We start from the raw sequence: 25,990 nt of genomic DNA, 5'->3' as shown, positions 1-25,990 counted from the left end.
CCGGTGGTGGTGATGGACATTGATGAAACCATTCTTGACAACACGCTTTACCAAGTGTTTTTAGCGCTGCGTCAAAGCGAAGGATTTAAGCCCGAGAGTTGGTACAAATGGACCCAGGCTCAAAAAGCACCGGTTTACCCCGGCGCGATTGAATTTATTCAGACGGTTTGAAAAAGCGGAGCGATGGTAGTCTTTGTTTCTAACCGTCGGCAAGGCAATTTTGCGACCGGCGATGAATTAGTTGCCACCCGATATAACTTAATTAAGCAAGGTTATCCGAGCGCTTTTTTAGACAGTTACTTGTGGTGAACGATGGGTTCTTTGCCCTACGGAGTAACCGAGCAAAACGAGCAAAATTTAGCGGCTTTAAAACTGAAAGAGTCGCGCTACGCTTACATTCATAAGCACGGACTAAGCAGTCGCAAACCGCAAGAACTAGGTTTAAAACCCGACCAAGGTTGGCAAGATGAGTTGGACAAACGTCTCCAAAATTTACCGGTTCAAATCATTATGCGCATCGGCGACGATCTGAATGATTTTAACGATCACTTAACTAAGGGCGGTCATAAAATCACTCCTCAGTTAAGACACGATTACCTTGACGACCCAGACATCGCCAAACTCTTTGGACAAGTTGCTCCGCGGGTTAGTTTTGAAATCACTCACCAGAGAGGACGAAAAATCATCACCAAAAAAATGCACCCCGATTCGGTCAACCTCATCGACAATAGTCTCGTCAAAAAAGGTCACATTAATAACGTAGCTTGGATGCCGGCTAACAGTCCGAACACATTTGAAACTTACCTCTTCATGGGCGGTAACAGCACCTACGGAGGTTGGCTCTCCGCCTACCAAGCGCTGCACGGCAAAGGAACCCAAGCGGTTCGCAAAGCTTTGGAAAGACACTGGATCACTCACAAAGGTGACCAGATTTTCACCTAGTTAATTAGACTTTGAAAATTTCTCGACCTAGTTTAATCCACTCGTTAACATGATCGGCGATTACCCCAAAAGCGTGGTCGTAAATCTTTTTGTCAAATAGATCGATGCCGCTTGACTGCAAAATTTTGAGCGGCCAATCTCGTCCGCCAGCTTTAAGAAAGTTTTCGATGTAATTTTGGAGCGCCTTTGGTCCGTGTTGCTGGTACTGACTGAAAAAAAAGTTGGCGCAAATTTGTCCAATCGCGTATTTATAAACGTAAAAGTTGTAGTAAAAGTGGGGCACATAAACCGCTGGTCACTGTTTCTTAGGATCAAACTTTTGCTCGCCCTTAAGACTGTAGCGGAGACTGTTTTGGTGGTAAAGCTGGGCGAGAGACTCATAAGTTGAAAGCGGCTCGCCGCGGTCAAGCGCTCGGTAAAGATCAAACTCGTAGTTTGACCACTCGATTTGACGTAAGACTGTCGCTTGGAACCCGTAAATAATTCGCTGGTGAATCAAAAACTTTTCGCGCGGCGAATGAGAATTTTTGAGTAGGTGGTCAAGCACCATTAGTTCGTTAAAGATGGAGGCGATTTCGGCTAAAAATATCGGGTAACTGGCATTTGACAAGGAATTAGCGTTGTCGGCGAAGTACGAGTGCATCGAGTGGCCCATCTCGTGGGCGAGCGTTTCCACCGAGCGGAGCGTACCATCAAAATTCATCAAAATGTACTTTTTATCAATCGCGTAGGACATGCCGATTGAATAGGCGCCCGTGCGCTTGTTTTTAACTGGCATGTAATCAACCCAGCGCTCTTTCAAAATCGCTTTTTGAGCGACTTTAAAATACTCGCTCCCAAACGGTTTTAAAGACTCAATCACGATCGCCTGAGTTTGTTCAATCGTGTAGTCGCTAGGTTGGGACACGAGCGCTACTTCGTAATCGTAGTCGGTGATTGGACGATCAAATTTACGGCGGTAAAAAATTTGGTGGTACTTGCGAGCGCGTTTAAAAATTTGCCGGTGTTTTTGAACTTGCTCGTATAGAACCGTGAGCATCTTAGGATCAACTCGATCGCCAAAAGTTAGCATTTCCACCGACGAGTTAAAGCGCTCTAGTTTAGCTCAAGTGGAAATCTTTTTAAAGTGTTGGTAAAGCAAATTCGCCAAAGTTCCTTTGTGTTTGAGATAGGCGTTGCGGTAGGAAATCGCCGCCGTTTTACGTACTTTAGCGTCCGGATGTTGAGCTAATTTTTGCCGGTTAGCGCTGGTAACAGCTATTTTTTGACCTTTGGAACTGCGGGCCGGAGCAAACTCAAGTTCGCTGTTAGTTAAAATTGAAAAAACCTCGGAGGCCGATACATCCGCCCGGCATTCAACGGTGCGAAACTCCTCCACTTCACGGGAGAGACGGTGCTTTTCTTCCTCAAGTTTGGCACTGAGGCTGTGGCGGTAATCGTCAAAAGCTGGCTGCTTAATTCACTCGCGAATTTTTGCGCTGTGGGTAAAAAAGCGGTCGTCCTCGGCGCCGAGTTGTTGACTTAACTGGTTAATTTGGTAAGTCAATTTTTCCCGCCGCGAAACCATTTCGTGGTCGACGATGTTCTGGGAAATTTTGTTGGAAATGTAGTTGTGAATCCGACCCGATAAAATGGTTGTTTGATCGCCCAGTTTTAAGGCGGCCAAAAAGGCGCGTGGCGACTGGTACTTAGAGTCTTTAATTTGAATCGATTTTTTGTAAAGCTTAATTAGTCGATTGATCAAATCATCTAGTTTTTCCGAGCCAAGAATAGCTTCCAAATCTCAAGTGTACTTAACGGGAACTTTGGCGTGGGACTGGTACTGTTTAACGGCCATTAATTTCCTTTCGTAGCACCGGCCCGTCACTGGTAATCAGATTTAATCATGTCGGCTAAACTGGCGCGGGGCTTAAAACCTAGAGCGCGCTGAGCTTTTGCATAACTGGTCACGAGCCAAGCCGGATCACCCGGGCGTCGGGCGCTTACTTGGTATTTTAACCAAACTTGGCTAACTTTCTGAGCAGTTTCAACCACTTGTTTGACGCTGTAACCTTGACCAGACCCGAGGTTAAAGTCGCCTGAATGACCGCTTTTTAAGTAGTCAATCGCCAGCAAGTGCGCCCAAGCTAAATCCTCAACGTGGATGTAATCGCGCACGCAAGTGCCATCGGGCGTCGGATAATCATCGCCGTAAACAGTTAGGATTGGCAACTTACCAAGCGCGTAACTGTTGACAATCGGAATTAGGTGGCTGAGATGGGGTTTAGCGGGCAAAGGCAGTTTCATCAGCGCCTGACTAACCCCGGCCACGTTGAAATAACGGAAGATAACCGTTTTGATCTGACCGGTCTTGGTTAAGTCGCCCAGTATCTTCTCGCCGATTAACTTTGATTGGCCGTAAGGGTTGATCGGATTTTTAGAGTCTTGCTCGGTAATTATTTGACCTTCTCGCGGGGGCTCGCCGTAGACAGCCGCTGTTGAGGAGAAGATCATCTTATCCACGCCAGCTTTTTCCATCGCGATTAGTAAATTGATTAGTCCGCCGACGTTAGTCTGGTAGTAAGTAAGCGGTTGGCGAGTCGATTCGCTGACTAGCAACTTGGCAGCCAAGTGAACCACCAGCTCAATTTTGTGAGTCTGAAAAATTTCGGCCAACTTTTTTTGATCAAGCAAACTGACCTGGTAAAAAGTCGCCCGCGGGTTGACTCACTCAGCGTATCCCGTGCTTAGGTCGTCCAGCACCACCACTTGGTGTCCCTTCTCAATCAATTGGTAAACAACGTGGCTGCCGACGTACCCGGCTCCGCCGGTAACAAGTATTTGCATAAAAGCCTTTCGTTACTCGCTTGTAATTGTGTCAATTATAATGTAAGCGATGTTGACCCGCTACAGCGACCCAGTGATTAGCCAAATTTGGACGACCGAAAACAAGTACCAAGTTTGGTTGCAAGTGGAATTAACGGTTTTGGCTGCTCAAAGCCGTTTTGAACGTCTGATCAGTGCTCAAGAGTTGGCCAAAATTACTAGTCGTGCCCGGGTCAACCCGCTCAAAATTGCCGAAATCGAAAAACAAATCGGTCACGACCTCGCCGCTTTTGTCGACCAAGTATCGCAAACTCTCGGCCCAGAAAAAAGGTTTTTTCACTTTGGATTAACAGCTAGCGACGTGGTTGACACCGCTTTGTCTTGCCAACTCAAACAAGTCAACGCCGAGTTGCGCACCAAAATTAACCAACTGCTCAGCAAACTTAAGCAACTAGCGCTTCGTTACCAGAACACCTACCAAGTCGGTCGAACCCACGGCGTCCACGCCGAACCAACCACCTTTGGCTACAAAATGGCGCTTTGGCACCAGGAAATGCTCCGGCAACTAACGCGCTTTAATTTAGCCGCTGAGCAAGTGGAAGTCGCCAAAATATCGGGCGCAGTCGGCAACTTCGCCCACCTTGATCCGCGGGTTCAAAAATTCGTGGCTCAAAAACTTGGCTTAACTCCGAGTCCAATCGCCAGCCAAATTCTTCAGCGCGATCGCCACGCTTTTTACTTACAAACGCTTGCTTTGATCGCTTCGTCGCTTGATAAATTTGCCGTCGAAATTCGGCACTTACAACGCTCGGAAGTCGGAGAGGTCAGCGAATCATTTACGGCTGATCAAAAAGGATCGTCGGCCATGCCCCACAAGCAAAACCCGATTTTAAGCGAAAACATCAGCGGACTAGCGCGGGTTATGCGTGGTTACGCCCAGACCGGTCTAGAAAACGTTGTCCTTTGGCACGAGCGCGATATTTCCCACTCTTCGGCCGAGAGAATCATTTTGCCCGACGCGACAAACCTCTTAGCTTTTATGTTGAAACGGATGGAAAACATCTTGACGAGCTTAGTCGTCAAAGAAGATCAAATGCTCGCCAACCTGGCCCGCAACCAAGAGGTCATTTTTTCGCAGCGCGTTTTGCTTTACCTAATTGAAAAAAAACTTTACCAGCGCGATGCTGCTTACCGCCTAATCCAAGTGCTAACCCAGAAAGCGCTGAGCGACAAAATTAAGTTGAGCCAACTACTGCTGGAAAACAAGGTCTTAGACGCTGGTGAAGTAGAGCAACTTTTTGACTACCGCTACTACCTTCGTCGCATTGACCAAGTTTACCGCCAACTTGGTTTACTAACTAGTCCAAAATCCAAACCTAGACCGAAAAAATAATCGCGGTTAATTTAGGTAAAATTACTGGGTCCAAGCAGTTCAGACTGCTGGCTGGGAGGTCAGTTTGAAAGTTTTTGATTTTGAAGACGTTCAACTTTTACCAAAACGTTGCATTACCAACTCGCGGAGCGAATGCGATGCGAGCGTCAGTTTTGCTAACCACCGTTTCAAACTACCGATCGTACCGGCGAACATGAAATCGATAATTAGCGAGGAGTTGGCGCTTGAAATGGCTGAGCGCGGTTACTTTTACGTCATGCACCGTTTTAACGTGGATACGGTGCAGTTCGTCAAAAAGGCTCAAAAGCAAAAATTAATCGCTTCAATTTCGATCGGCGTTAAACCAGAGTGGTACGAAGTAATTGACAAACTAGCTCAGCAAAAATTAATTCCGGAGTTTATTACGATTGACATTGCCCATGGCCACGCTAATTCCATGAAAAAAATGATCAAACACATCCGCCTCAGAATGGGTCAAAAACCGTTTGTGATCGCTGGCAACATCGCCACTCCCGAAGCGGTAGTCGATTTAGAAAGATGGGGCGCTGACGCTACCAAAGTCGGCGTCGGACCAGGACGAGTTTGCATTACCCGCTTAAAAACTGGTTTTGGAACGGCTGGTTGGCAACTTTCAGCCATCAAATGACTTTCCAAATCGGCCACCAAACCGATCATAGCCGACGGTGGAGTTCGTTACCCCGGCGACATCGCCAAGGCGATTCGCTTCGGAGCTACTTTTGTGATGGTCGGGTCAATTTTGGCCGGCCACAAAGAATCGCCCACTCCGGTCATTCAAGCCCAAGGCCAAAGTTACAAGGAGTACTACGGTTCAGCCTCTGAGTTTAACAAAGGCGAAAGACGCCACGTGGAAGGTAAAAAAGAACTTGTACCGCTCCGCGGTTCGATTTGGGACACTTTCAAAGAAATTGAACAAGATCTCCAATCGGCCATTTCTTACGCGGGCGGTTTAAAACTGGCTGCGCTTAAGAAAGTCAGTTACATCTTGCTCAAGAACAACGAAGGTTACTAGAGTTTAATCGTTTGGCGGCGGTCGGGGCCGACCGAAAGATATTTAACCGGTACGCCGACCAGTTGGCTAATTCGGTTGACGTAGTTAAGCAGCTGACTCGGTAGTTGTTTCCGAGTGGTCATGTTTGTCAAACTAGTTTTCCATCCCGATAAAGTCTGGTAGAGTGGCTTAACTTTTTGGTACTCAAAAATTGAAGCTGGCACATAATCAATCGTTTGCTCACCCAACTGGTAAGCGGTGGCAATTTGTATTTCATCTAGACCGTCTAACACATCTAATAGCGTCAGAGCTAGCTCGGTAACGCCGGCCACCCGCACGCTGTGGCGAAGCATGACCGCGTCCAGTCAACCAATCCGACGCGGACGCTTAGTTACGGTGCCAAATTCATGACCGCGCTGGCGAATCTGCTCGGCGATCGTTCCGTTAATCTCGGTTGGAAAAAAACCGGCTCCGACCCGGGTACTGTAAGCTTTCACGACCCCCAAAACGCGCTCCAGAGCGTGAAAATCAACGCCAGCGCCGAGCGCCACACCAGCACCAGTCGGCGACGAAGAAGTCACAAACGGGTAAGTGCCGTTCTCCACGCAAAGCATGACCCCTTGCGAACCTTCAAAAAGAACTCGTTTTTGCTGACCAATCGCTCGGTCAATTAAACGACCCGCGTCAACTACGTAAGGCGCCAATTCGCGAACCGCTAGAGCGCTTTGCTCAGTTAAAGTCTCCGGCTTATAAATGGGTAGTTTTCAACTCGCTAACTGACGATTTTTAACCGGCAAAACGCGGGCTAAAACTTGTCGAAAATAACTAGGTACGATAAAATCGGCCCACCTAATTCCTAGTCGAGCGTATTTATCTTGGTAAGCCGGCCCGATTCCTTTGCGGGTCGTGCCGATCGGCTGACTGCCTTTTTCTTCGCTAACCCGATCAAGGTCAAGATGGTAAGGCATAATCACGTGGGCGCGATCGGAAATGTAAAGTTGAAACGGTTTTTTTCAGCGCGCTTTCAACTGGTTAATTTCTTCTAGCAACTGCTGAGGGTTAACCACGCAACCTTGACCGATCACGTTAATGGCCTTGGGATTGAAAACGCCGACGGGTAGGTGGCTAAGGGCAAATTTTTCACCGCCCGTGACGATTGTGTGTCCCGCGTTATTACCGCCTTGAAAACGGACAATCACGTCGCTCTGCTGAGCTAAAAAATCGGTGACTTTACCTTTGCCTTCGTCACCCCACTGTAAACCAATCACCGCTAAAGTCTTTGGACGTTTAAGTCTCATCTAAACTCCGTCAATTTGGTTAACAATCGGCTCGCTTTCGGTAATGTTGCGCACCCACTTAATTTTCAAGACCAGCCATAAAAATAGGCCCGTTTGAATAATCTCTGCCAGTGCCATCACTAGGAAGATAAAACGCGTTTCCATGCCGAAAAACTTGTAAAGAATCCAAACCAATAAAGTTTGGTGCAGAGTTGAAAAACCGATGTCTACCACGGCTGCCAAAGCACTTTTACCACCGATTCGTAAGAACCCAATTAGGAGCACCGAACCGGAAGAAAACAGAAAACCAACCACTTGAAACGTTAAGATTCAACTCGCATTGGAACGTATACCGGCGCCAACGTTCGGGTAAATCACACCCATCAGCGTTCAAGCCAGGAGAAACATGATCGCGGCCGCGATGGAAACCATCACGTAAAACAGTTTGGTGATTCGCTTACTGTTGGCTATCGCTAAGTCGCTTTGGTTAGAGCCGAGCGCAGGCCCGACGAAGTTAGAGACCGCGATCGAACAGGAAGACCAAAAGGCGTAAAGCACGCTCATAAAAATCAGAATCAGCACCGTTGCCTGGTAACTATCCGTGCCGCCGTAGCGAATTATCAAAACCCGGTTAATAAAGACCAGCATTTGGTAAATGCCGTTTGAGAATAGAATCGGTCAAAACTGCCTTTGAACTCCCAATAAAACGGTCGGCGTCACTTTAAAAGGTCGGCTAAACGGGTTATAGGGACGAACTTTTTTCTGCCAAAAAACGAGCGTGATTAAAACCGCTTCCACGGCGCGAGCGATTAACGTTGCCCAGGCGATGCCGACGATTCCCAGCGTTTGGCCGGCTAAAGCCACGAAAAGATAATTACCCAGCACATTAACCAAGAACGCTACCAGCGAAACCAGCAAAGTTCGGTTGGTAAAACCAAGCGTTTGGAGTGCTCCGTAGTTAATCATGGCGTAAATTTGGAAAATCAGACCAAAAGCTAAAACCGATAAGAAATCAAAGCCGGCTTCAATTTGATCTTTGCTAAACGTGTAACGCGGATCAACTCTGAGAATCGCTTCGATTAAACTTCCGCCAGCCAAAGTCAAAACTAAAATGGCGGGAACGGCGATTAGCACGCCTAAAATTCACCCGCACCGGATTGATTCCTGAATTTTAAAGTTGTTTTCCTGGCCTTTGTACTGACCAACGTAGATGCTGCAGGCAATAGTGACCGAAATGCTGAGCGTGACAAAAATTTGAAAGATTTCCAGCACAACGCCGACGCCGGGCAAATTCTGACTAAAACTGTTGGCGACAAAGATGATGTCAATTTGACCAACCAGCAAAATGATTATCGCCTGACAGATGACTGGGAAAACGATGCCGAAAAATCTGCGGGTAAAACTTCAATCAAGAGTGCCGCGACGCGACTGAATGGTTGAACTAATTTTCTTTACCCCCGCTTAGTTTTCTAAGTATGAGCGAATTATACTAAACAACTAACCGCTCGGTGAGCCGCTAGGCACTAACTAGCGCCGGAACTAGTTCAACTTTTTGGTCGGAATTAATTTTTAAATGGCCGTCCTCATAGGTAATTACATGCACTTGGTCGCCCAATTTAAAACTGAGCGTTTGGTTAGCAACTTGGCCGTAGCGATGAGCTAAAAAAGTCAAACCGTTTAAATCAGCAAATTTAAAACCAACGTCTCGCACGGTGATGATCAAACTACCGCTTTTCACAAAAACCAGCGCTTGATCGACTGGGCAATCCAAAGTAACTAACTTTTGCCCCTGGTAAATTTTTTCGTATTCACCCCACAAGTGCCACTGACCGGCTGGCAAGTAGACTTGTCGAACCTTAGTGTTGGCCGTTAAAATTGGGCAAACCATGATTTGCTGACCGAGCAAATATTGGTCATCGACTAACTGGGCAATTTTGTCGCTTTGATATTCTAAAACGAGCGGCCTCAAAATGGGCAGTCCCTGACTGACCGCCTCTTGCTCGTAAATTTTAAAGTAGGGCAACAAAGAACGCTTGAGATGGGCGAATTTGAGCGCGATTTGGTAAGTTTGGTTGCTGAAAAGTCACGGTTCGCGAGCACCGATGCCATGGTAACGTGAGAGCGGAGTTAGCATGCCAAACTGCGTCCAACGCTGGTAAAGATCTTCGCTTGGTTGAGGTCCGGCGAAACCGCCGATGTCGGTGCCCCAGATCACGTGTCCCGCTAGTGCGCCGCTAAGACCTGCTCAAAGATGGGTTTTTAAAAAGGCGTAATCGGTGTAACTGTCTCCGGACCATTTACCCACAAATTTTTGGGTTCCGATGAAACCGGGTCGGGCAAAAATTAGCGCTTGACCATCGCCAAAGTACTCTAGACTTGCTTCGTAGCAGCAACGTAGGTAAAGGTAGATGAACCACTGGCGCAAAGTTCCGCCGAATTGACGCGAACTAACAAAGGCGTTTTTAGGCACTCCGTCGCCGTAGTCAGGCTTGACAAAACGAACCCCTAAATCAAACAAACGCTTAATCTGCTCCTTGTACCAGCGGTAAGCTTCGGGATTGGTGAAATCAACGATGTAATTGTTGTTTTGCTTAGTTTCGGTTCCGGTTCAAGGGTGGACCAACTGTCCTTCGTGGTTTTTGAGTAGCAAGTTGTTTTTGCTGAGGTGCTTCCAAACGTAACCTCCGTCGGCTTGGATGTACGGGTTAATCCAAAAGCAAACTTCTAAGTTGGCTTTTTTAATTTGGTCAATTAACTGGGCAAAATTACCGAAGACGCTTTCGTTAAGCTCAAAGTTGCACGATTTAACGTAGCGATCTTTTAACCACTTTGGATCTAGCGTAATGACGTCCAGCGGATAAGCGTTTTTTTGAGCGAGTTGGATTTGTTCCCAAAGTTGCTCAGCGTTATGGTAGTAAAGGCGGTTCAACCAAACGCCGTAAGCTAAGTCAGGCACGCCCTTAATGCGCCCGGTTAACAAGGTGTACTGACTAACGCAATCTTTGATGCTTGAACCACTCAAAAGAAATAAGTCCAAAAATTCTTCGTGGCAAAGAATTGAAAGTGCATCGCTAGTTGGAGAGCCGATTTCAAAGTCAACTTGCGAACCGGAGTTGACCAAGGCGGCTCAATTTTTGGTTGAGTAAACGAGCGGAACTCCGGCGTAAGCTAAGTCGTGGTTGGTTAAACAAGAACTGTCGCTGTTCCAAACCACCGACTCGACTCCGTTTTTAACAAAGGGACGAAATTTTTCACCCAGTCCGTAAATTTTTTCGTNTTCCGACCGTCAACCCCAAAAAGTTGTAAACCAGCCCTGTTTCCTCGGCGTCGCGTTTAGTTAAGTATTCGTTAACAGTCGAGACAATCACGCCGTGACCAAGCAGAGCGTTAAGATAAACGGGCGGAATAGAAGTGATCGTTTTACCTTCACCGGTTTTCATCTCGATCACTGAACCTTCGTGGATGATTAAGCCACCTAAAATTTGCACATCAAAAAGACGTTTTTTCAAAACTCGCTCGGTTGCTTCGCGTACCACTGCGAAAGCTTCGTTTTTTATCTCATCAAGACTTTCGCCGGCCATCAAACGTTCCTTAAACTCGGTTGTTTTGTGGCGCAATTCTTCGTCGGTTAATTTGGCAACCGATTTGCTGAGTCCATTAATTTCTTTGAGATTTTGTTCAGCCCGTTTAAGTTCGCTTGATTTAAATAATTTGGTTAATTTCATAATTTTTCACCATTATACATTCCTGGTCTAAAACGCCTAGACATTGAAACGAAATAACACCACGTCTCCGTCCTTCATCAAATAGCTCTTACCTTCCTGACTAACTTTGCCAGCTGTTCGGGCTCCCGACCAACCGTTAGCGGCTAAATAATCTTCAAAACCAACTACTTCGGCGCGAATAAAACCGCGGGAAAAATCGCTGTGGATAATGCCCGCACAAGCTTGGGCGTTCATGCCTTGTTTAAAGGTTCAAGCTCGCACTTCTTGGGGACCAGCGGTAAAAAAAGTCGCTAAGTTAAGCAAGGCGTAACTAGCTTGAATTAATTTATCCACCCCGCTCGTTTGGACGCCTAGTTGAGTCAAAAATTCGTCTTTTTCCTGCCCTTCTAAGTCAGCCAAGTCGCTTTCGGCTTGAACGCAAAGTGCCAAAACTTGGTTGCCAGACGATTCTAAATAACTTTTTAACCGCTGGAAAGGCTTAGATTGTTCGGGATTAGCTAAATGCTGCTCGTCCACGTTGGCTAGGTACAAAACCGGTTTAGCGCTCAAAAGGTGGTAGCTTTTCAGCCAACCCTTTTCGATCTCGCTGACATCCAGGTCGTGAACCATTTGGTCTTGGCCAAGGTGAAAAATTAACTTTTCCACAAAGTTGAACTCAAGGGCGACTTTTTTGTCTGATTGAGCTTTTTTGTGCAGTCGAGCCCGAATTTTTTTGGCGCTCTCTAAATCAGCTTGGATTAACTCCAAATTGACTATTTGAACGTCTAAAACTGGGTCAACTTGGTTAGCGACATGAATCACGCTTGGGTCGGTAAAACATCTCACGACGTGAACAATCGCATCTACTTCGCGAATGTTGCTTAAAAACTGGTTCCCTAGCCCCTCGCCTTGGCTAGCTCCTTTGACTAAACCAGCGATGTCGGTAAATTCAAAAATGGCCGGCAACGTTTGCTTTGGCTTAACGATTTGAGCCAACTGGTTAAGACGTTGATCAGGCACTTCCACTACCCCGACATTGGGCTCAATGGTGGCAAAAGGATAGTTAGCAATTTCAACTGAGAGCTTAGTTAACGTTTTAAAAAGCGTTGATTTGCCAACGTTAGGTAGGCCCACGATACCGGCTCTAAGACTCATCGATTCCTTTCTTAGCGACTAAATCTTTTTGGCGAGCGAAATTGCGTAAGTCAAAACAAAAATCGCTCCGATTAGAAGTAGCAAAATCATTAAACCAGCCAACAGTTTACCCACGTTACGTTTGGATTGGTTTTGTTTACGTAAAAATTGCTGGGTAAATTCTTGGCTGTAAGGAGACTTTTCTTCCACGAATGAAATTATATCTTTGCTCGTAAGTTGTGGCGAGAAATTTTTGCTCTTAAGGCGCATTTTTAAAGGCGGAGATTTTATAATGAAACGGAGATGATGTACCTTAAATTTCCCAGCGGTTTAATTGAAGTGATCACCGGTCCGATGTTCTCGGGTAAGTCTGAAGAGCTGATCAAACGGATCAAAATTTTGCAGTACGCCAAAGTTAAAACTTTGGTTGTTAAACCAAAACTGGAAAAACGCTGGAACAAAGACGCAATCTTTTCACGAGCTGGTACTTCAATCGAAACGATTAGCGTCACCACGGCTCGCCAAATTTTGGAAAAGTGAACCCCAGATTTCCAAGCGGTTGCGATTGATGAAGCGCAGTTCTTTGACGCTGAAATTGTTAAAGTGGTCGTTAAGTTGGCCGACCAAGGCGTGCGAGTGGTAATCTCCGGTCTTGATAAAAATTACCTAGCTCAACCTTTTGGCGCGATGCCAACTTTGTTAGCAATTAGCGATAAAGTCGATAAATTAATCGCTGTCTGCGTGGTTTGCGGAGCGGCTGCCACCTTGACTTTTCGGCGTAAAGGCGGAAAAGAACTGATTCAAATCGGCGACAAAGAGTACCAGGCGCGTTGCCGTCACTGCTACCGTCTAGGAATGGAAGACAAAAACGAAGATTGCTAAATTAACAAAAAAAATGGGGCGTACGACGGGAATTGAACCCGCGAATGTCGGAACCACAATCCGATGTGTTGACCATTTCACCACGTACGCCACTTAGCGACTTAACTACCACATTTTACCCGATTTCACGGGCGAAAAAATTGATCCGCTCGGTTAGTTGCTGCTTCAAAACTTGGCTCGCACTCGTGTTTACGTAGTTGCACCACATGTGGCTAAAAACTAAAACCGCAAACTGATACAGTCTGAGTAATGTCTTGTCAAGACTGGCTAAGTGAATTAACTTTTCTTGATCAACCTCGGGCAACAGAGCCAGCGACGCAAAATCAAAGTAAGCATCGTCTAATCGAGCTCACTCTCAATCAAGCAAAATAATTTGGTCGCGCTGGTCCACTAGCATGTTTGCTGGGTTTAAATCGTGGTGGGTTAAGACTAATTTTTGACGAGCGCTAATTTGCTGAATTACCTGGTGGTAAAGCTGGGTGATCGAACGGGGTAAATCGTTGGCGCTTAAATAGGCCAGCCAATTCTGCTTGGCAACTGGAAAATTCACTTTTGTCCGGTGCACTTTTTTGAGCGTTGTTAACAACTTTTTAAGGTTGCTTTCCAAGCTAAGATCGGGGTGCTGTCCGTCGATTCACCGGCGAATTATGATGCCGTTGGACGTCGAAAAGTGTGTTACTTGACCGAGCCCAAAAAGTTCGTAAAGTTTCTTTTCCTGCTCAAAATCATTGTGGCGACGCGGAATGCGGAGAACGTACTTTTGACCGTTAGTCAACTCAAAAAGGTAGTTGTCGTTCGTATAACCGGCGTGAACCAGTTGACAACTTAGAATTTGCTGGTCTGTTATTTTGCTGAGGCTGGTAAAAAGTTTTTTAGCGCGAAGCATAAATTTGGCCACGCCTCCAATTTCAACTGTTTTTGCCAAGCGCCCGAATGCAGAGCGGCAAACTCACAGCGCAAGCAATCAGTAAAACTGCGCTGCGAAAACTGTTCGCCACTAAGGAATAAGCTCAAACCGAGTAACCTTCCCAGGCGTAAGACGATCACAAAACTACTCCGGAAACCACGTGCGAGCAGTAAAGGCCACCGACCATTAAAAAAGTTCAGCCTAAGTTAAACCAAACCGATCTTTTTTTGGCAGTTCAAATCCCGCTCAAAGTTAAAAATAAGTACGGCAGTCAGTAGTCCAGTACCAACACTCCCGCCGCAGTGCCGGCGCTTTGAGCTCAGAAAATTCCGCTGATTAAAATTGATGGTGCGGCTCACGCCAGCGCTCCGTAAAAAACTAAGCCGGTCAACAAAGTTTTTTTTCAGCCGAAGAAAAAGGAAAATCCAACCGTTAACAGTTCGGGTAAAACAAAAACTGACCCTAAACCGTTGGGTAAATCAGGCATTAACCAAGCTAAAACTCCAGCCGCCAGTAACAGCGCCAACATCAAAGCGCAGAGCGTAATCGAGCGGATTCTTTGGTGGATATTTCCCATCGCAAAGTTATTTTATGCTCTTTGGCTCTGAACTTTAAAAACGAGCGTAAACTCCCCTCTAATTGCTTGTGAATCTAGAGCGGCTTTAATTTGGGTCGGCGTGCCGCGTCAATGAGTTTCGAATTGCTTAGTTAGTTCTTTGCCAACAAAAACATCGACCTCGTCTTGGTAAACGTGAGCTAAATCTTCTAGTGTGGAGATTAGTTGGTGCGGAGGCACATAAATCACAAAAGTGCCAACAGGTAATTTTTTCAGTTGGTTTTGACGCTTGATCTTACGGGCTGATAAAAAACCTAAAAAAGTGAAGAACTGGTCTAGGTTAGCCAAAACCACGGCCGTGGTTAGAGCCGAAACGCCGGGGATTACTTCGACCGGCAAATTTTTCTCAATCGCAGCGCGCATCAGTAAAAAACCTGGGTCGGCAATGCCCGGCGTGCCGGCATCGCTAACTAATGCCACGTCAACCCCCTGCTCAACCAAACGGATAATGCCCGGCGTGCTTTGGCGCTCGTTATGAGCGTGGTGGACAAGCAATTTCTTTCCCTTTAAGCCGTAAATCGCGAGCAGTTTGCGGATCCGACGCGTATCTTCACAAGCGATGTAGGTCACTTTTTCAAGCGTATCTTTGGCCCGAAAAGTTAAGTCTTGGCTGTTGCCGATCGGTGTGGCAACTAAGTAAAGTTTAGCCATAGCAGTTTTCTCAATTTAAAACTAAGGTGTTTCAACTAAGAGATTGGTTAACGTTGTGGTTGACCATCGTAAGAAATTTTTCCACCGCCGCAAAAGCGCGTTGGGTGGCAAAGTTGGCCGCTAGCGATCAGTTAACAATGTCCTGGTGGTCGGGATTAATTAATTCGTAGCCGTGCTGAGCCCGGGCGATGTCTTCCACAACTACCAATAAAATCAGCGCTAAAAGCACTTGGTTGGCCGGGGTAAACAGTTTTTTGAGTTGGATGCTTTGAGCTGGTTGGCGGCAAATTTGGGCCAAGATTTGACACGTCTGATGGTAAAGATCGGCAAATTGAAGTTCGTTAATCCACCGCTCGGCTCGCTCTGGGCTACGAGTTAGAAAAGCCAAAACGCGAGCGTACTCGGCCGACAGTTGGTGCCTTTGCAAAATTTCGGTTGTCTTGGCAAATGAAACGGGTCGGAGACGAATTTCCAGCGAGCGCGATCTGATCGTAGTTAAAACCCGGTGAACTTGGGTGGCGGTCATGATGATGTAAGTCGCTGGTGGGGGACTTTCCATGATTTTAAGCAGCATGTTAAGCGCGTATTTGTTGCTGTTTTCAACTTTTTTAATTAGCAAAATTTTGACGCCTTTATCGTCCAAAGCCGTTAACTGTAATTTTTCCCGAACTGCGCTAATTTGCTCCTTGGTGATGAGTTTTTTTATTTTTTTGACCATCAACAACGATTAAATCGGGGTAGCTTTTGGTTGCTCGACCCGACTGACCTGCAAAAATATCGTTCTCACTAATCAGAGCTTGGATTAAAATTTCGGGCGCCTCTTCTAAGTCGGTATCAATTCCGCCGTTAAATAGGTAGGTGTGGGCCACTTTTTTGTTGCGGAAGGAATTACGAATAATCCGGTAAGCAATCGGATTCGTTTCGCGAAATAGTTCTAGATTTGCCATAGTTTGACCTAGTCTAATTTTAAGACTTTCTTAAGAACGGTTTGAACTTGTTGCAAAACGTTTGCTCGGTCGCGTGAAGCATCAATTATGTGAAACCGGTTGGCAAACATTTGTCTCACCTGGTCGTAACCCTCGTGAATCATTTGGCGAAACTGACGGTTAACTGCGTCAAAACGATCAAGTTTGGAACGACTTTGGGTGCGAACTTTTGCCTGTTTAAGCGGTAATTCAAAAAGAAAGGTGATGTCAGGAAACGTGTTTCGGGTGATAAATTTTTGCATCTTCAAAACTTGTTCAATCCCTAGCTCTCCCGCGTAACCTTGGTAAACCAGCGAAGAGTCTAAGTAGCGGTCGCAAAGAACAACTTTGTTAGCTGCTAGAGCCGGCCAAATTTGCTGCTCTAAATTAATTCTTCGGTCAAGCGAGTAAAGGAGCAACTCGCCCATAACGCTGATGGGTGTTTTTTCGTTTAAGACTAGCGAGCGTATTTGGTTAGTAATCGGGTTAGACGAACCGGGTTCGCGGGTGGCGATGTTAGCAATTTTTAAAGAGTTAAGTCACTTTTGAATTTCCTCAACCACGGTTGTTTTGCCCGATCCGTCAAGCCCTTCAAAAGTTACAAAAAGTCGGTGGCTGTTTTTTTGAACCATAAATTTGCAAACCCTAACTAATTTGCCCTACAGAGGCAAGTTAGTGTTTTTGGGTTGAATCGCCTCCTCGGCCTGGTCAATTAATTCGTTGGCCTCGTTGACAGCCAACATGAAAAGGTCCTCGACTATTTCCTTATCTTCCGGATCAATCAGCGCTGGATCAATGTCAACTTTTTCAAGACGTCGATTGCCAAGCATAACGATCGTTAAACCTTGTTTGTTAATTTCAAATTTGCGCTTGTGAAGTTCTTTCTCGGCTTTTTCCAGTTCGGCTTGCATCTTGCGAGCCTGTTTCATCATGGCGTTAATGTTCATCTCCGTTCCTTTCTAATTGAAGTGGTTACTTCTCAAATAAATCGCCAAAAATGTCGCGACCGATCGCCTCGTGCGGATCGCTTTGAACAACTAGTTGGGGTGGCTTGATAGCTTGACCAGCCCGTAACTGGCCCTCGGCTTTCATGATGCTCCAGGACTTTTTTACTTCCTCGAACTGCTGCCTAGTGATGGCGTAGATTCACCGGGGAGAACCGAAAATTTCCCGGGTTAATTGGTGTAGGTTGGGATCTTGGCGGTAGGAGTTAAGCGTCTCAATCAACTCGTCTTGTTCGCTGGAAACTAAAACGAAGTGCTCGCCGGCCGTAATGATCTTGCTGTTCTTCAACAAACTAACTGGTTGAGCATATTTTTCTTGCCCAGCAAAAGCTGTTAAAAGGGGTCACTTTTGCTTGACCAGTTGCAGTTGATCCCGGCTGGCGATAATTAGCAGATTAATCAGTTCGTTGAGAGTGAAACTGACTGGTTGGTCAGGAGTGGTTTTTTCGGTTTCCTCGGACTGATCATCAAGTCCAAAGAGTTGGGTAATGTCAAGGTCATCTTGAGGGAGAGTCTCTTCTTTAGCCTTGGTTATCTTTTTACCGCCGATTTGGTCTTGACTGAGCGGAATAACCAACGAATCTTCCCAGTCCAACTTTTTCTTAGCGGGACTGACTGTTGGCGCCACTGATTGGGGGTGATCGGGAGCGATCTGGTCAAAATTTTCAAAATCCAAGTCGTGGAGCTCTGAATCCGCAGCAAGCTCCTGAGCGCTGGTAATGTCCTCGGACTCGGCTGACTCTTTTTCGTCGGTCAGTTTGTTTTTTAAGCGAACTACTGCTGGCTCTGGCGCCGCAGCGCTGCTTGGTTCCGCTTTGAGAAGGGCGAGCATTTTTAACTCAAAAAGTTGGTTGGGCAACTGGGTGAACTTAATTTGACTAGCTAATTCAATTAAAGTGTCAACCATTTGGTAAGCAAAACTTAAATCAACAACCAGTTGGTTCACATCTTCAAGCGTCAAATACTCAATCAAGTTGAAATCGGAAGTTTTGCGGTAAACGATTAGATCGCGCAAAATTTCAATTAAAGAAAACGTCAGTCGCTCTAAATCGACTCCGTTTTCAATGAAACCGCTCAGAGCGAGCAGAAAAACTTTGCTCTGCCCTTGGTAAATCGAATTAATCAGTTCAATCTGTCTGCCGATTGATACCAATCCGAAAACTTGCGAAATAGCCTCAAAAGTAATCGAATTGTTTCCAAACGCAGCGGCTTGGTCGGAAATGGAAAGGGCATCGCGCAAACCTCCGTTGGCTAACTTAGCAATAAACTTAAGCGCCTCCGGTTCGCAAGTTATCTTCTCCTGTTCAAAGACTTGTGAAAGCTGTTTTTCGATTACCCCGGGTTCAATCCGTTTGAAATTAAAACGCTGGGTCCGCGAAAGAATTGTGGCCGGTATTTTGTGAGGTTCAGTGGTGGCTAAAATAAAAACGATGTGGCGAGGTGGCTCTTCCAAAGTTTTTAGCAACGCATTTCAAGCCCCTTTGCTGAGCATGTGCACTTCGTCGACAATGTAGACTTTGTACTTGCCTTGCACAGGGGCAAACCGAGCATTTTCGATAATCGAACGCATCTCAGCCACTCCGTTGTTTGAAGCAGCATCAATTTCGATGATGTCAAGCGTTAAATCTTCATCAAGTTGACGAGCGTTTTGGTTGATTGCCCGAGCAAAAATGTGTGCTACCGACGTTTTGCCTGTTCCGCGCGGCCCGGCGAAAAGGTAAGCGTGGGAAACTTTGCCTTGACGGACCACGTTTTCTAAAGTCGTCACAATGTGGTTTTGACCGACAACTTGACTAAATTCATCCGGACGGTAAGTGCGGTAAAGAGCTTTGTAAGACATATCTGAGTTAATTATACATGCGAGCTCAATTAGGCCATTGACTAATCGGGGCAGCGTTAAACTTTGCGCCACCAGTTACCTAAAAGAATTGCTGAACTGGTCTGTCGCACTCCCGATCTACAATTGAGCATGTAGTTTTTTATATATAAAAAACTACATGCTCACATAGACGGGGAGTAGCCGTGGATTTTAAGACTAACTCGGACTTTGTCAAAAAACTAGAATTTGACGTCCAATCAGCGGCAAACTGCTAATTCCCTTGTTGACTCCCCAGGGGTTAACATCGTTTTCGCTAAACTTAGCTAAGTCAAAGTTACGGCGGTAAAGAAGCGGACTTGGGTTAGCGGTGAACTTAGATCCAAACGTGGGCGATAAAATTCTCCACCAGGTGTTTGATTCATCGCTGTAATCAGCTAGCACCCCGTTGACGCGGTTGACGAACAGACCGTACTCAGCGTGGATTGGGCGAAAACCAAACCGGGGCTCCTCAACAATTTTTTGCTCAACTTCGAAATCGTTAATTCACAAAAGTAAGTCGGAAAACATTTTTTGACCAGGTTGAATTTGGTAAATTTCGTCCATTTCTTGTTGACCATCAATTGTTTTTGAAATGATGCGCACTTCGTTTTCGGCACCAAAATAAGTCTCTTCTAACTGCTTAATTTTGCGGTTGAGATCCTCAATTTCCTCAAGCAAGCGCGTGTGGTTTTGGCCAAGATTAGTTAGCTCTTGCTCCAATTTTTTCACCCGCTCAAGTAAAGCTTGACGCTCAGCCTTAGTGTCCTCTTTGGAAACCGCTGGCTCGGCCGCGCAACTGACCGCCAAAGTGGTCACGCAACCTAGCGCCGGTAAAATTACCATTTTCTTTAACATGTTTGACTCCTTCTATCAAAAATCGTTACTATCAACTCGAAAAACATTTTCAAACAGAAATTTACTAGTCTCAAATAAAATCGTCGCCGCAATAAAATTGCTGACCGCGCCGATCAAATTAGGGACAACCGCGGTAGCAAAACGCGCTAGCGCAAACGAAGAACCAAACAGGAGCAAGTCGTAGGGGTAGTACCAAAACATAATTGAAAACCCTCAAAAACCGCACCAGATCGCGAAGAAAAGTTGGTTCTTGTTCAAAAGGCGTTTGAATAAGAACGAAAAAAGTCCTTCCAACGGAAAAATGAAAAAGTAAACTAACCACCACGTTCCAAAACCGTAAATTATGCCGGTGATCAGAACGAATGCAAAGATGATTGTTTGCGAAAGTCGGAACGGCAAAAATACGCTGTACAAAATGCACAAAAAGGTCACCACTTCCACGCCTACGATGAAGCCTAGGGCGTACTTAGCCACCACGACTAACGAAGTTAAAATTGCGCTGACGGTGATCTTACGGGTGGTCATAGTTTAAAACTCAATCCCTTTGCGCGCTTTCAGTCCGCGGTTAAAGTAATGTTTGCGTGGCTCAAAGTAAGTGATTAAACTTGCCAACTTAAAAACTTCTTTAAGTTCTACGTGGCCCGAAACAAGCACTTCACGATTTTCAATCCCGAGTTCTTTAAAAAAATCAACGAGGTATTGTTCGGAAACTAAGCCAACGCTCGGGGCGGTCAAATCTAAAATTTCATCGATCAGAATCATGTCGTACTGCTGACAATCTTTTTTAATTTGCTCAAGACCTTCGTAGACGATTGCCCGGGTTTTTTCTTTTTCGCCTTCGTCCATTTCAATCACGAATTTATCGGTGTGGTGAAAATGGACCGGCGGTACACCGATCATTTTTAACACTTCGTTTTCACTGCTCGGTCTGCCCTTGAGAAAACGGTAGTAGGCGACCCTCAGACCGGCGCCCTTGGCGCGCAGCGCCGAGCCGTTGAGAACCGAAGTTTTGCCTTTGCCAAATCCCCAGTAAATGTGCAACATAGTTTAGTAGCTACTCTACTAGCGCCTCCTTAATCGCAAAAATTTCACTAGTACCAAAGCCGAAACGGCTCACGTTAGTCAGAAGGTAGGAAACGTAATCACCTAGGACTGATTTAGTTAACCTAAAATGGTAGCCATCGGGAACTAAGTGGTGCAGATCGGCGATCCACTCGTTCGGTTTATCCTCAAATGTTTGGAACTTTATCCCATAGTTTGAACCGTCTATTCCGGCCAAACGAAAATTTTTAAAGTTGCGGTTTTGATCCAATTGCTGGCCCAACCAAGTCGCGTGTTTCTTTTGATGGTACACGTAAGAATCGCCCAGTTTGTGAATCCGATCGTTTTTGGGAAAAGCCTTTTTAACGGCGCGAAACTGGTATGTGTACGTTAGCGCCTTTAAGTACTCTCCGTGCCAATCTTTGCCACCGATAACAGCCGAGTAGATTTTGGCGTCTTGGGCGCTAACATGGCCTTCGGAACTGAGCGAGTTATCGCGTGCTAAAACAAAGCGCGCATCCACGTACGGCTTGTTGGGCGTTTTGTGAAAAGTGACTTTGACGGCGTTTCGATGGGTGACTTGGTAAGAAAAGTAGTTAGCATCGCCGACTAGGGGGTACCAATTTTGGTGCGCACCAGGGTTGCCGGGGTTTTTGTGATCAAACTCACCCTTTTGGTTGGGAGTAGTTTTAACGTTTCAAAAGTTAGATGCAACTGCGATAGCATCGGGGTTGGTTTCCTTGGCTAAATAATCCGCGAAGTAATCGTGCCAAGCCCCGTAGTTAATACGTTTGGATTGCTCACAGTAATAGCGCGGCGTTGCGCCTTGGAGCGAAGCAGTTTTTTGAAAAGGTATCCCGATTGAATAATCGTGTTGATTGCGAAAAATTTTAGTCGCCTCAAAGTGAGCACGGTTAACTTTCCAAGCGTCGTGATTGGTGATCAAATTTGTATCGTCTAAGTAAAAACTACCTAAGAAATGCGCGATTGAGTGTCCGTCGTGATCATCGTCGTTATAAAGGACGTAGAAAGAATCGCCGTTCTCAAACAGAGACAGGCCGGTTCCAAACTCCATTCCGGTGTGAAGTGGCACAACTTGAGCGTCGACTTGCGTGCCGTGTTTTTTATCACCCCACCAAAAGATGCCTCGGTAATCTTTTTCGACTAAGTAAAGTCCGTCGTTGATGACGTTGTAAGGTTTGCCGTTCACTTCAAAGCGGGGTAGTTTTTGGACTGCCTCCATGTTAAGACGATTTTTTTGGGGCAAAATTTTGTCTTCTTGGTCCGGCTCTGGTTGATCGCTAACAGGCGGTTTTTCTTGATCAGTTACTTGGGCATGACAAGCTAGTCCGGCCAAAACTGGGCTAACTAAAACGGGTGTTAATAGGGTTAACAGAATTTTTTTCATGGTTGATGGTTCCTCGCGTTAATGCGACATCTAAACTAACTGAGTTAACTCGCTCTTCTCAGTGCCATCATGTTTAGTCAGAAAGTTTAAACTCGCTTGACTACTTAAAGTCAATTAGCGCTAAGTAACAACTCGTTGAACTATTTCAAAAAGATCGTAGCGATCAAGCGGTTGAGGGCTCTGGTTGATCACAATCATGAACTGGTAATTTTTGCCATCAACGCTGACTAATTGGTAATGCTTTCCGTTTGGACCAGCTCCGTGCAAATTAAAAACGTTTTGATACTTGGATGAAGGTAGTTCGGAGCGGTTAACTCGGAAGTCTGGGCCTTTTATTCCGTCCAGAGAAAAACTTTGGAAGTGCAAATCGCTGGTCAGTTTTTTACCCAATCAACTAGCGTCGCGCTGGTGGAAAGTTTCGTACTGATCGCCTAGCTTGTGAAGACGGGAATTTCCGGACGGCACTTTTTTCAAAGCGCGAAACTGATAAACCTGGCTCTCGTGGTCAAGGTAGTCGCCGTGGCGATCGTTTCCTCCGACAATTACCGAGTAAATTTTGAGATCTTGTGCGCTAATTTCACGTCTTGTTAAGTCAAGCGAATTGTCTCGAGCAAGCGCAAACTGAGCGTCAATGTAAGGTTTTTGAGCCGTCTGATTAAAGGTAACTTTGACCGCGTTTCGATGGGTGATTTGGTAAGAAAAGTAATTTTCTTGACCTACGATTGGGTATCACAATTTGCTTGCGCCAGACCCGGTTGGATCTTTGGTTTCAAACTTACCGCTTTGGTCGGGGGTTGTTTTGACATTTCAATACTCGGCGGCTAAATCGACCGCGGACTGGTTGGTTTCTCTTTCCAAAAACTCGCGGAAACTTTCGTCTCAACTTTGGTGCTTAGGTAGTTTAGACTGCTCGCCGTAATAGCGCGGCGTTAACCCAGTTAGGTCGGATTTTTTAACGAAAGGAATCCCCGTGTAATAGCCCCAGCGCTGGCCTAATTTAACCGCCTCTGCGCCTTGGCGATTGATCGCCAGAGACTGGTCGTTAGTAATTAAATTGGTGTCGTGAAGGTAAAAACTTTCTAAAAAATTGGCGATAGAATAACCGTCGTTCTCATCGTCGTTATAAAGAACGTAGAGCGAATCTCCGCCGCTAAACAGCGAAACTCCGACGTGGTAAGCTAAACTTGCTCCAAGCGGAACGACTTGCGCGTCAACTTGGGTGCCATTTTGCTGATCTCCCGATCAAAAAACGCCTTGGTAAGCGTTTTTAACTAGGTAGAGGCCATCTTCTTGAACTTGGTAAGGTTTTCCTTCGACCTTGAAAACTGGCAACTTTTGAATCACTTCCATGTCCAGTTTGCTGTCAAAGTTAGCGGCTGGTTTTTTGCCGCGGCTTGATTGGTCACCCGTCTGAGTGGTCTGGTTTAAATTGCTTGAGCAAGCCACAGCCGAAGCGACTGGCAAAGTTAAACCTAGCAAGGTTAAAGCGATTTTTTTCATCTTAGTAACTCCTTTAAAGCGTTCATTTGGCGCTTTGAACAAATATAACGATCGTGTCGGCAACGAGCGGTATGCCTGAGATACCGAAGTTAGTCGTCCAACTTTGCTGCGACTCCTGGCTAAAAGACTCGTAAGCAAAACTACGCGAATAACTAAGCGGATCGTGGTTGCTAGTGATCGGCTGGGGCGCCGTCGGTGAAAGGATTTTTCACCAACTAGCAGACTCGTCGTTGTAGTCGGCAAAAACGCCGTTAACGCGGTTGACAAACAGACCGTAAAGACCGTGGCGATCGCGAAAACCAAAACGCTGTTCGTCGGTAATTTTTTGCTCAACCTCAAACTTATTAATTCACAAGATCAAGTCTTCAAGCGTTTTGTGTTCGCTCTTGGTAACGTAGATTTGGTCCATTTCTTGTTGACCGTCAAAAGTTTTTGACATTAGACGAACTTCTTTGCCGCCGTAGTGAGCACCTTTTTCTAAACTAGCATCAAGCTGTTGATACTTTTGAAAGTAGACGCTGAATAAACTGGCAAAGACGATTAAAAGCACCGATACGATTGATAAAACTGCGTAAAATTGACTTTTTTTCATAAATACAAATTGCAACCCAACTGGAGAGATGGGTTGCTCAAACAAACGAACATGATTAGTTTAAAGCGCCCGCTTTCATCCTTAGTGATCGGTGTTAAACAAAGACCCGACTGTAACGGTTGCTAGGACAGTTTGGTATTTTCAACCAATTCCATGTTTTAACACTTGGCGTTAAATTGAGTTGCAAACCGATTATACTACCGACCAAAACTGCGCGGTAAAAATATTTTAAATTACCTATAATTGGGGTTGATTAACCATGCAATTAGACAAAATTATCGATCTGCAAAAGAAATTAGATCACGCGATTGAAACTCACCACCAAGTTAAAAACACCGATTTAACTCTCCACCGCGTCCTAGCGCTAATCGTTGAGATCGCCGAACTTTCCAACGAAATCGCTTCTTTCAAGTACTGAAAAAAACAGCGCCTGTACCAGCGCGAAAACATTTTGGAGGAGTACGCCGACGGACTCCATTTCTTCGTCTCGCTCTTGATCGGAGCTAAAGTTAAAAAACAAACCTTTAAACCGGAATTTACCAACCGCCACGACATTAACTCGCAGTTGCTCGGTCTTTTTCAAGCAGTTAGCGCTTTACAAACCAAAATTAGTCGCAAAAAAATCAGCCGTGCTTTCCGGCTTTACCTGGGGCTGGCCGAACTACTCAGTCTTTCCGAGGCGGAAATTGAAAAATACTACGTCAAAAAGAACTTAATCAACCACGAGCGGATTGAGAAGAGTTATTAAACTTCGCATTTCAGTTGCACGCCGCAGTTAGCACACGAGTTGCATCCACCGAATTTTTCGATTGTCCCTTCTTTGCAAACTGGGCAAAGGTTGCCGACTTGAACGCCGATATCTTTCCCGTACTTAAGTCCGGGGATGTCGGCCGTTTTTTCTTTTAACTGCTCAACTTTGTCGCGGGTAATTTCGGAGACGGAAATCGTTTGGGTGTCAAGCTGGTTATCTTCTTTATCGATTGATAAAACTTGCGAATCACGCGAACCATCCACGTAAACAGTGCCGCCTTTGGCGTTGTTATCGTAAAGTCGCATGTAAATTTTTTCAACTTGTTTAACGGTGTAACCACGCGGGGCGTTAACAGTTTTAGAAATTGAAGAGTCGATCCAGCGCTGAATAGCAACTTGCACATCGGCGTGCTCTTCAGGCGTTAAGTCCATGGCCGAAACAAAGAAGGGCGGCAGTTGGTTGCCGTTGTACCAATTACGGTGCTTTTTCCAGTCAGCGACAATTTTTTGATCAACTTCGATAAATTTACCCAGTCTGCCCGAGCGGAAGTATTTGAAAGCGAAGTAAGGCTCTAGACCAGTTGAAACGCCAACCATCGTCCCAGTCGTTCCAGTTGGAGCAATCGTCAGTAAGTGTGAATTTCTTAGTCCGCCGTTAGCCCGAATCGCTTGGTGAACTTGGGCCGGCAAAGTTTGG

The 25,990-nt window shown here is 45.7% G+C and overlaps 8 protein-coding genes and 1 non-coding gene across 9 annotated transcripts; 2 read left to right on the top strand and 7 right to left on the bottom strand.

Annotated features, from left to right (window-relative positions):
• Positions 1–2,805: 2,805 nt before the first annotated feature.
• LOC111627253 (UDP-glucose 4-epimerase-like) lies at positions 2,806–3,768 on the bottom strand. Its single transcript, XM_023370824.1, is given in 1 exon segment — positions 2,806–3,768. A coding segment is annotated over 1 exon segment (963 nt).
• A 49-nt stretch (positions 3,769–3,817) lies between these two features.
• LOC111627252 (adenylosuccinate lyase-like) lies at positions 3,818–6,170 on the top strand. The gene is given in 2 exon segments (XM_023370823.1): positions 3,818–5,096; positions 5,176–6,170. Coding segments are annotated over 2 exon segments (2,274 nt in total).
• Positions 6,167–7,447, bottom strand: LOC111627251 (adenylosuccinate synthetase-like). Its single transcript, XM_023370822.1, is given in 1 exon segment — positions 6,167–7,447. A coding segment is annotated over 1 exon segment (1,281 nt).
• Positions 7,448–11,187: 3,740 nt separating this feature from the next.
• Positions 11,188–12,285, bottom strand: LOC111627293 (ribosome-binding ATPase YchF-like). Its single transcript, XM_023370863.1, is given in 1 exon segment — positions 11,188–12,285. A coding segment is annotated over 1 exon segment (1,098 nt).
• A 282-nt stretch (positions 12,286–12,567) lies between these two features.
• Positions 12,568–13,146, top strand: LOC111627250 (thymidine kinase-like). The gene is given in 1 exon segment (XM_023370821.1): positions 12,568–13,146. A coding segment is annotated over 1 exon segment (579 nt).
• Positions 13,147–13,163: 17 nt separating this feature from the next.
• Trnah-gug lies at positions 13,164–13,236 on the bottom strand. Its single transcript has one exon. It is a non-coding gene; the product is annotated as a tRNA-His (tRNA).
• Positions 13,237–14,738: 1,502 nt separating this feature from the next.
• Positions 14,739–15,320, bottom strand: LOC111627249 (ribosomal RNA small subunit methyltransferase I-like). The gene has a single exon (XM_023370819.1). It carries the CDS (start codon positions 15,318–15,320, stop codon positions 14,739–14,741), a length of 582 nt encoding a protein of 193 aa, XP_023226587.1.
• A 955-nt stretch (positions 15,321–16,275) lies between these two features.
• Positions 16,276–16,713, bottom strand: LOC111627248 (thymidylate kinase-like). The gene has a single exon (XM_023370818.1). It carries the CDS (start codon positions 16,711–16,713, stop codon positions 16,276–16,278), a length of 438 nt encoding a protein of 145 aa, XP_023226586.1.
• Positions 16,714–17,632: 919 nt separating this feature from the next.
• LOC111627247 (DNA polymerase III subunit gamma/tau-like) lies at positions 17,633–19,129 on the bottom strand. The gene is given in 1 exon segment (XM_023370817.1): positions 17,633–19,129. A coding segment is annotated over 1 exon segment (1,497 nt).
• Positions 19,130–25,990: the final 6,861 nt, after the last annotated feature.

Source organism: Centruroides sculpturatus, unplaced genomic scaffold (assembly GCF_000671375.1).
Source record: "Centruroides sculpturatus isolate CEXI.00-Female unplaced genomic scaffold, Cexi_2.0 scaffold597, whole genome shotgun sequence".
Taxonomy (NCBI): Eukaryota; Metazoa; Arthropoda; class Arachnida; order Scorpiones; family Buthidae; genus Centruroides; species Centruroides sculpturatus.
The sequence above is the reverse complement of the archived record's forward strand: the minus strand, read 5'-3'. Positions and strand labels throughout refer to the sequence as shown.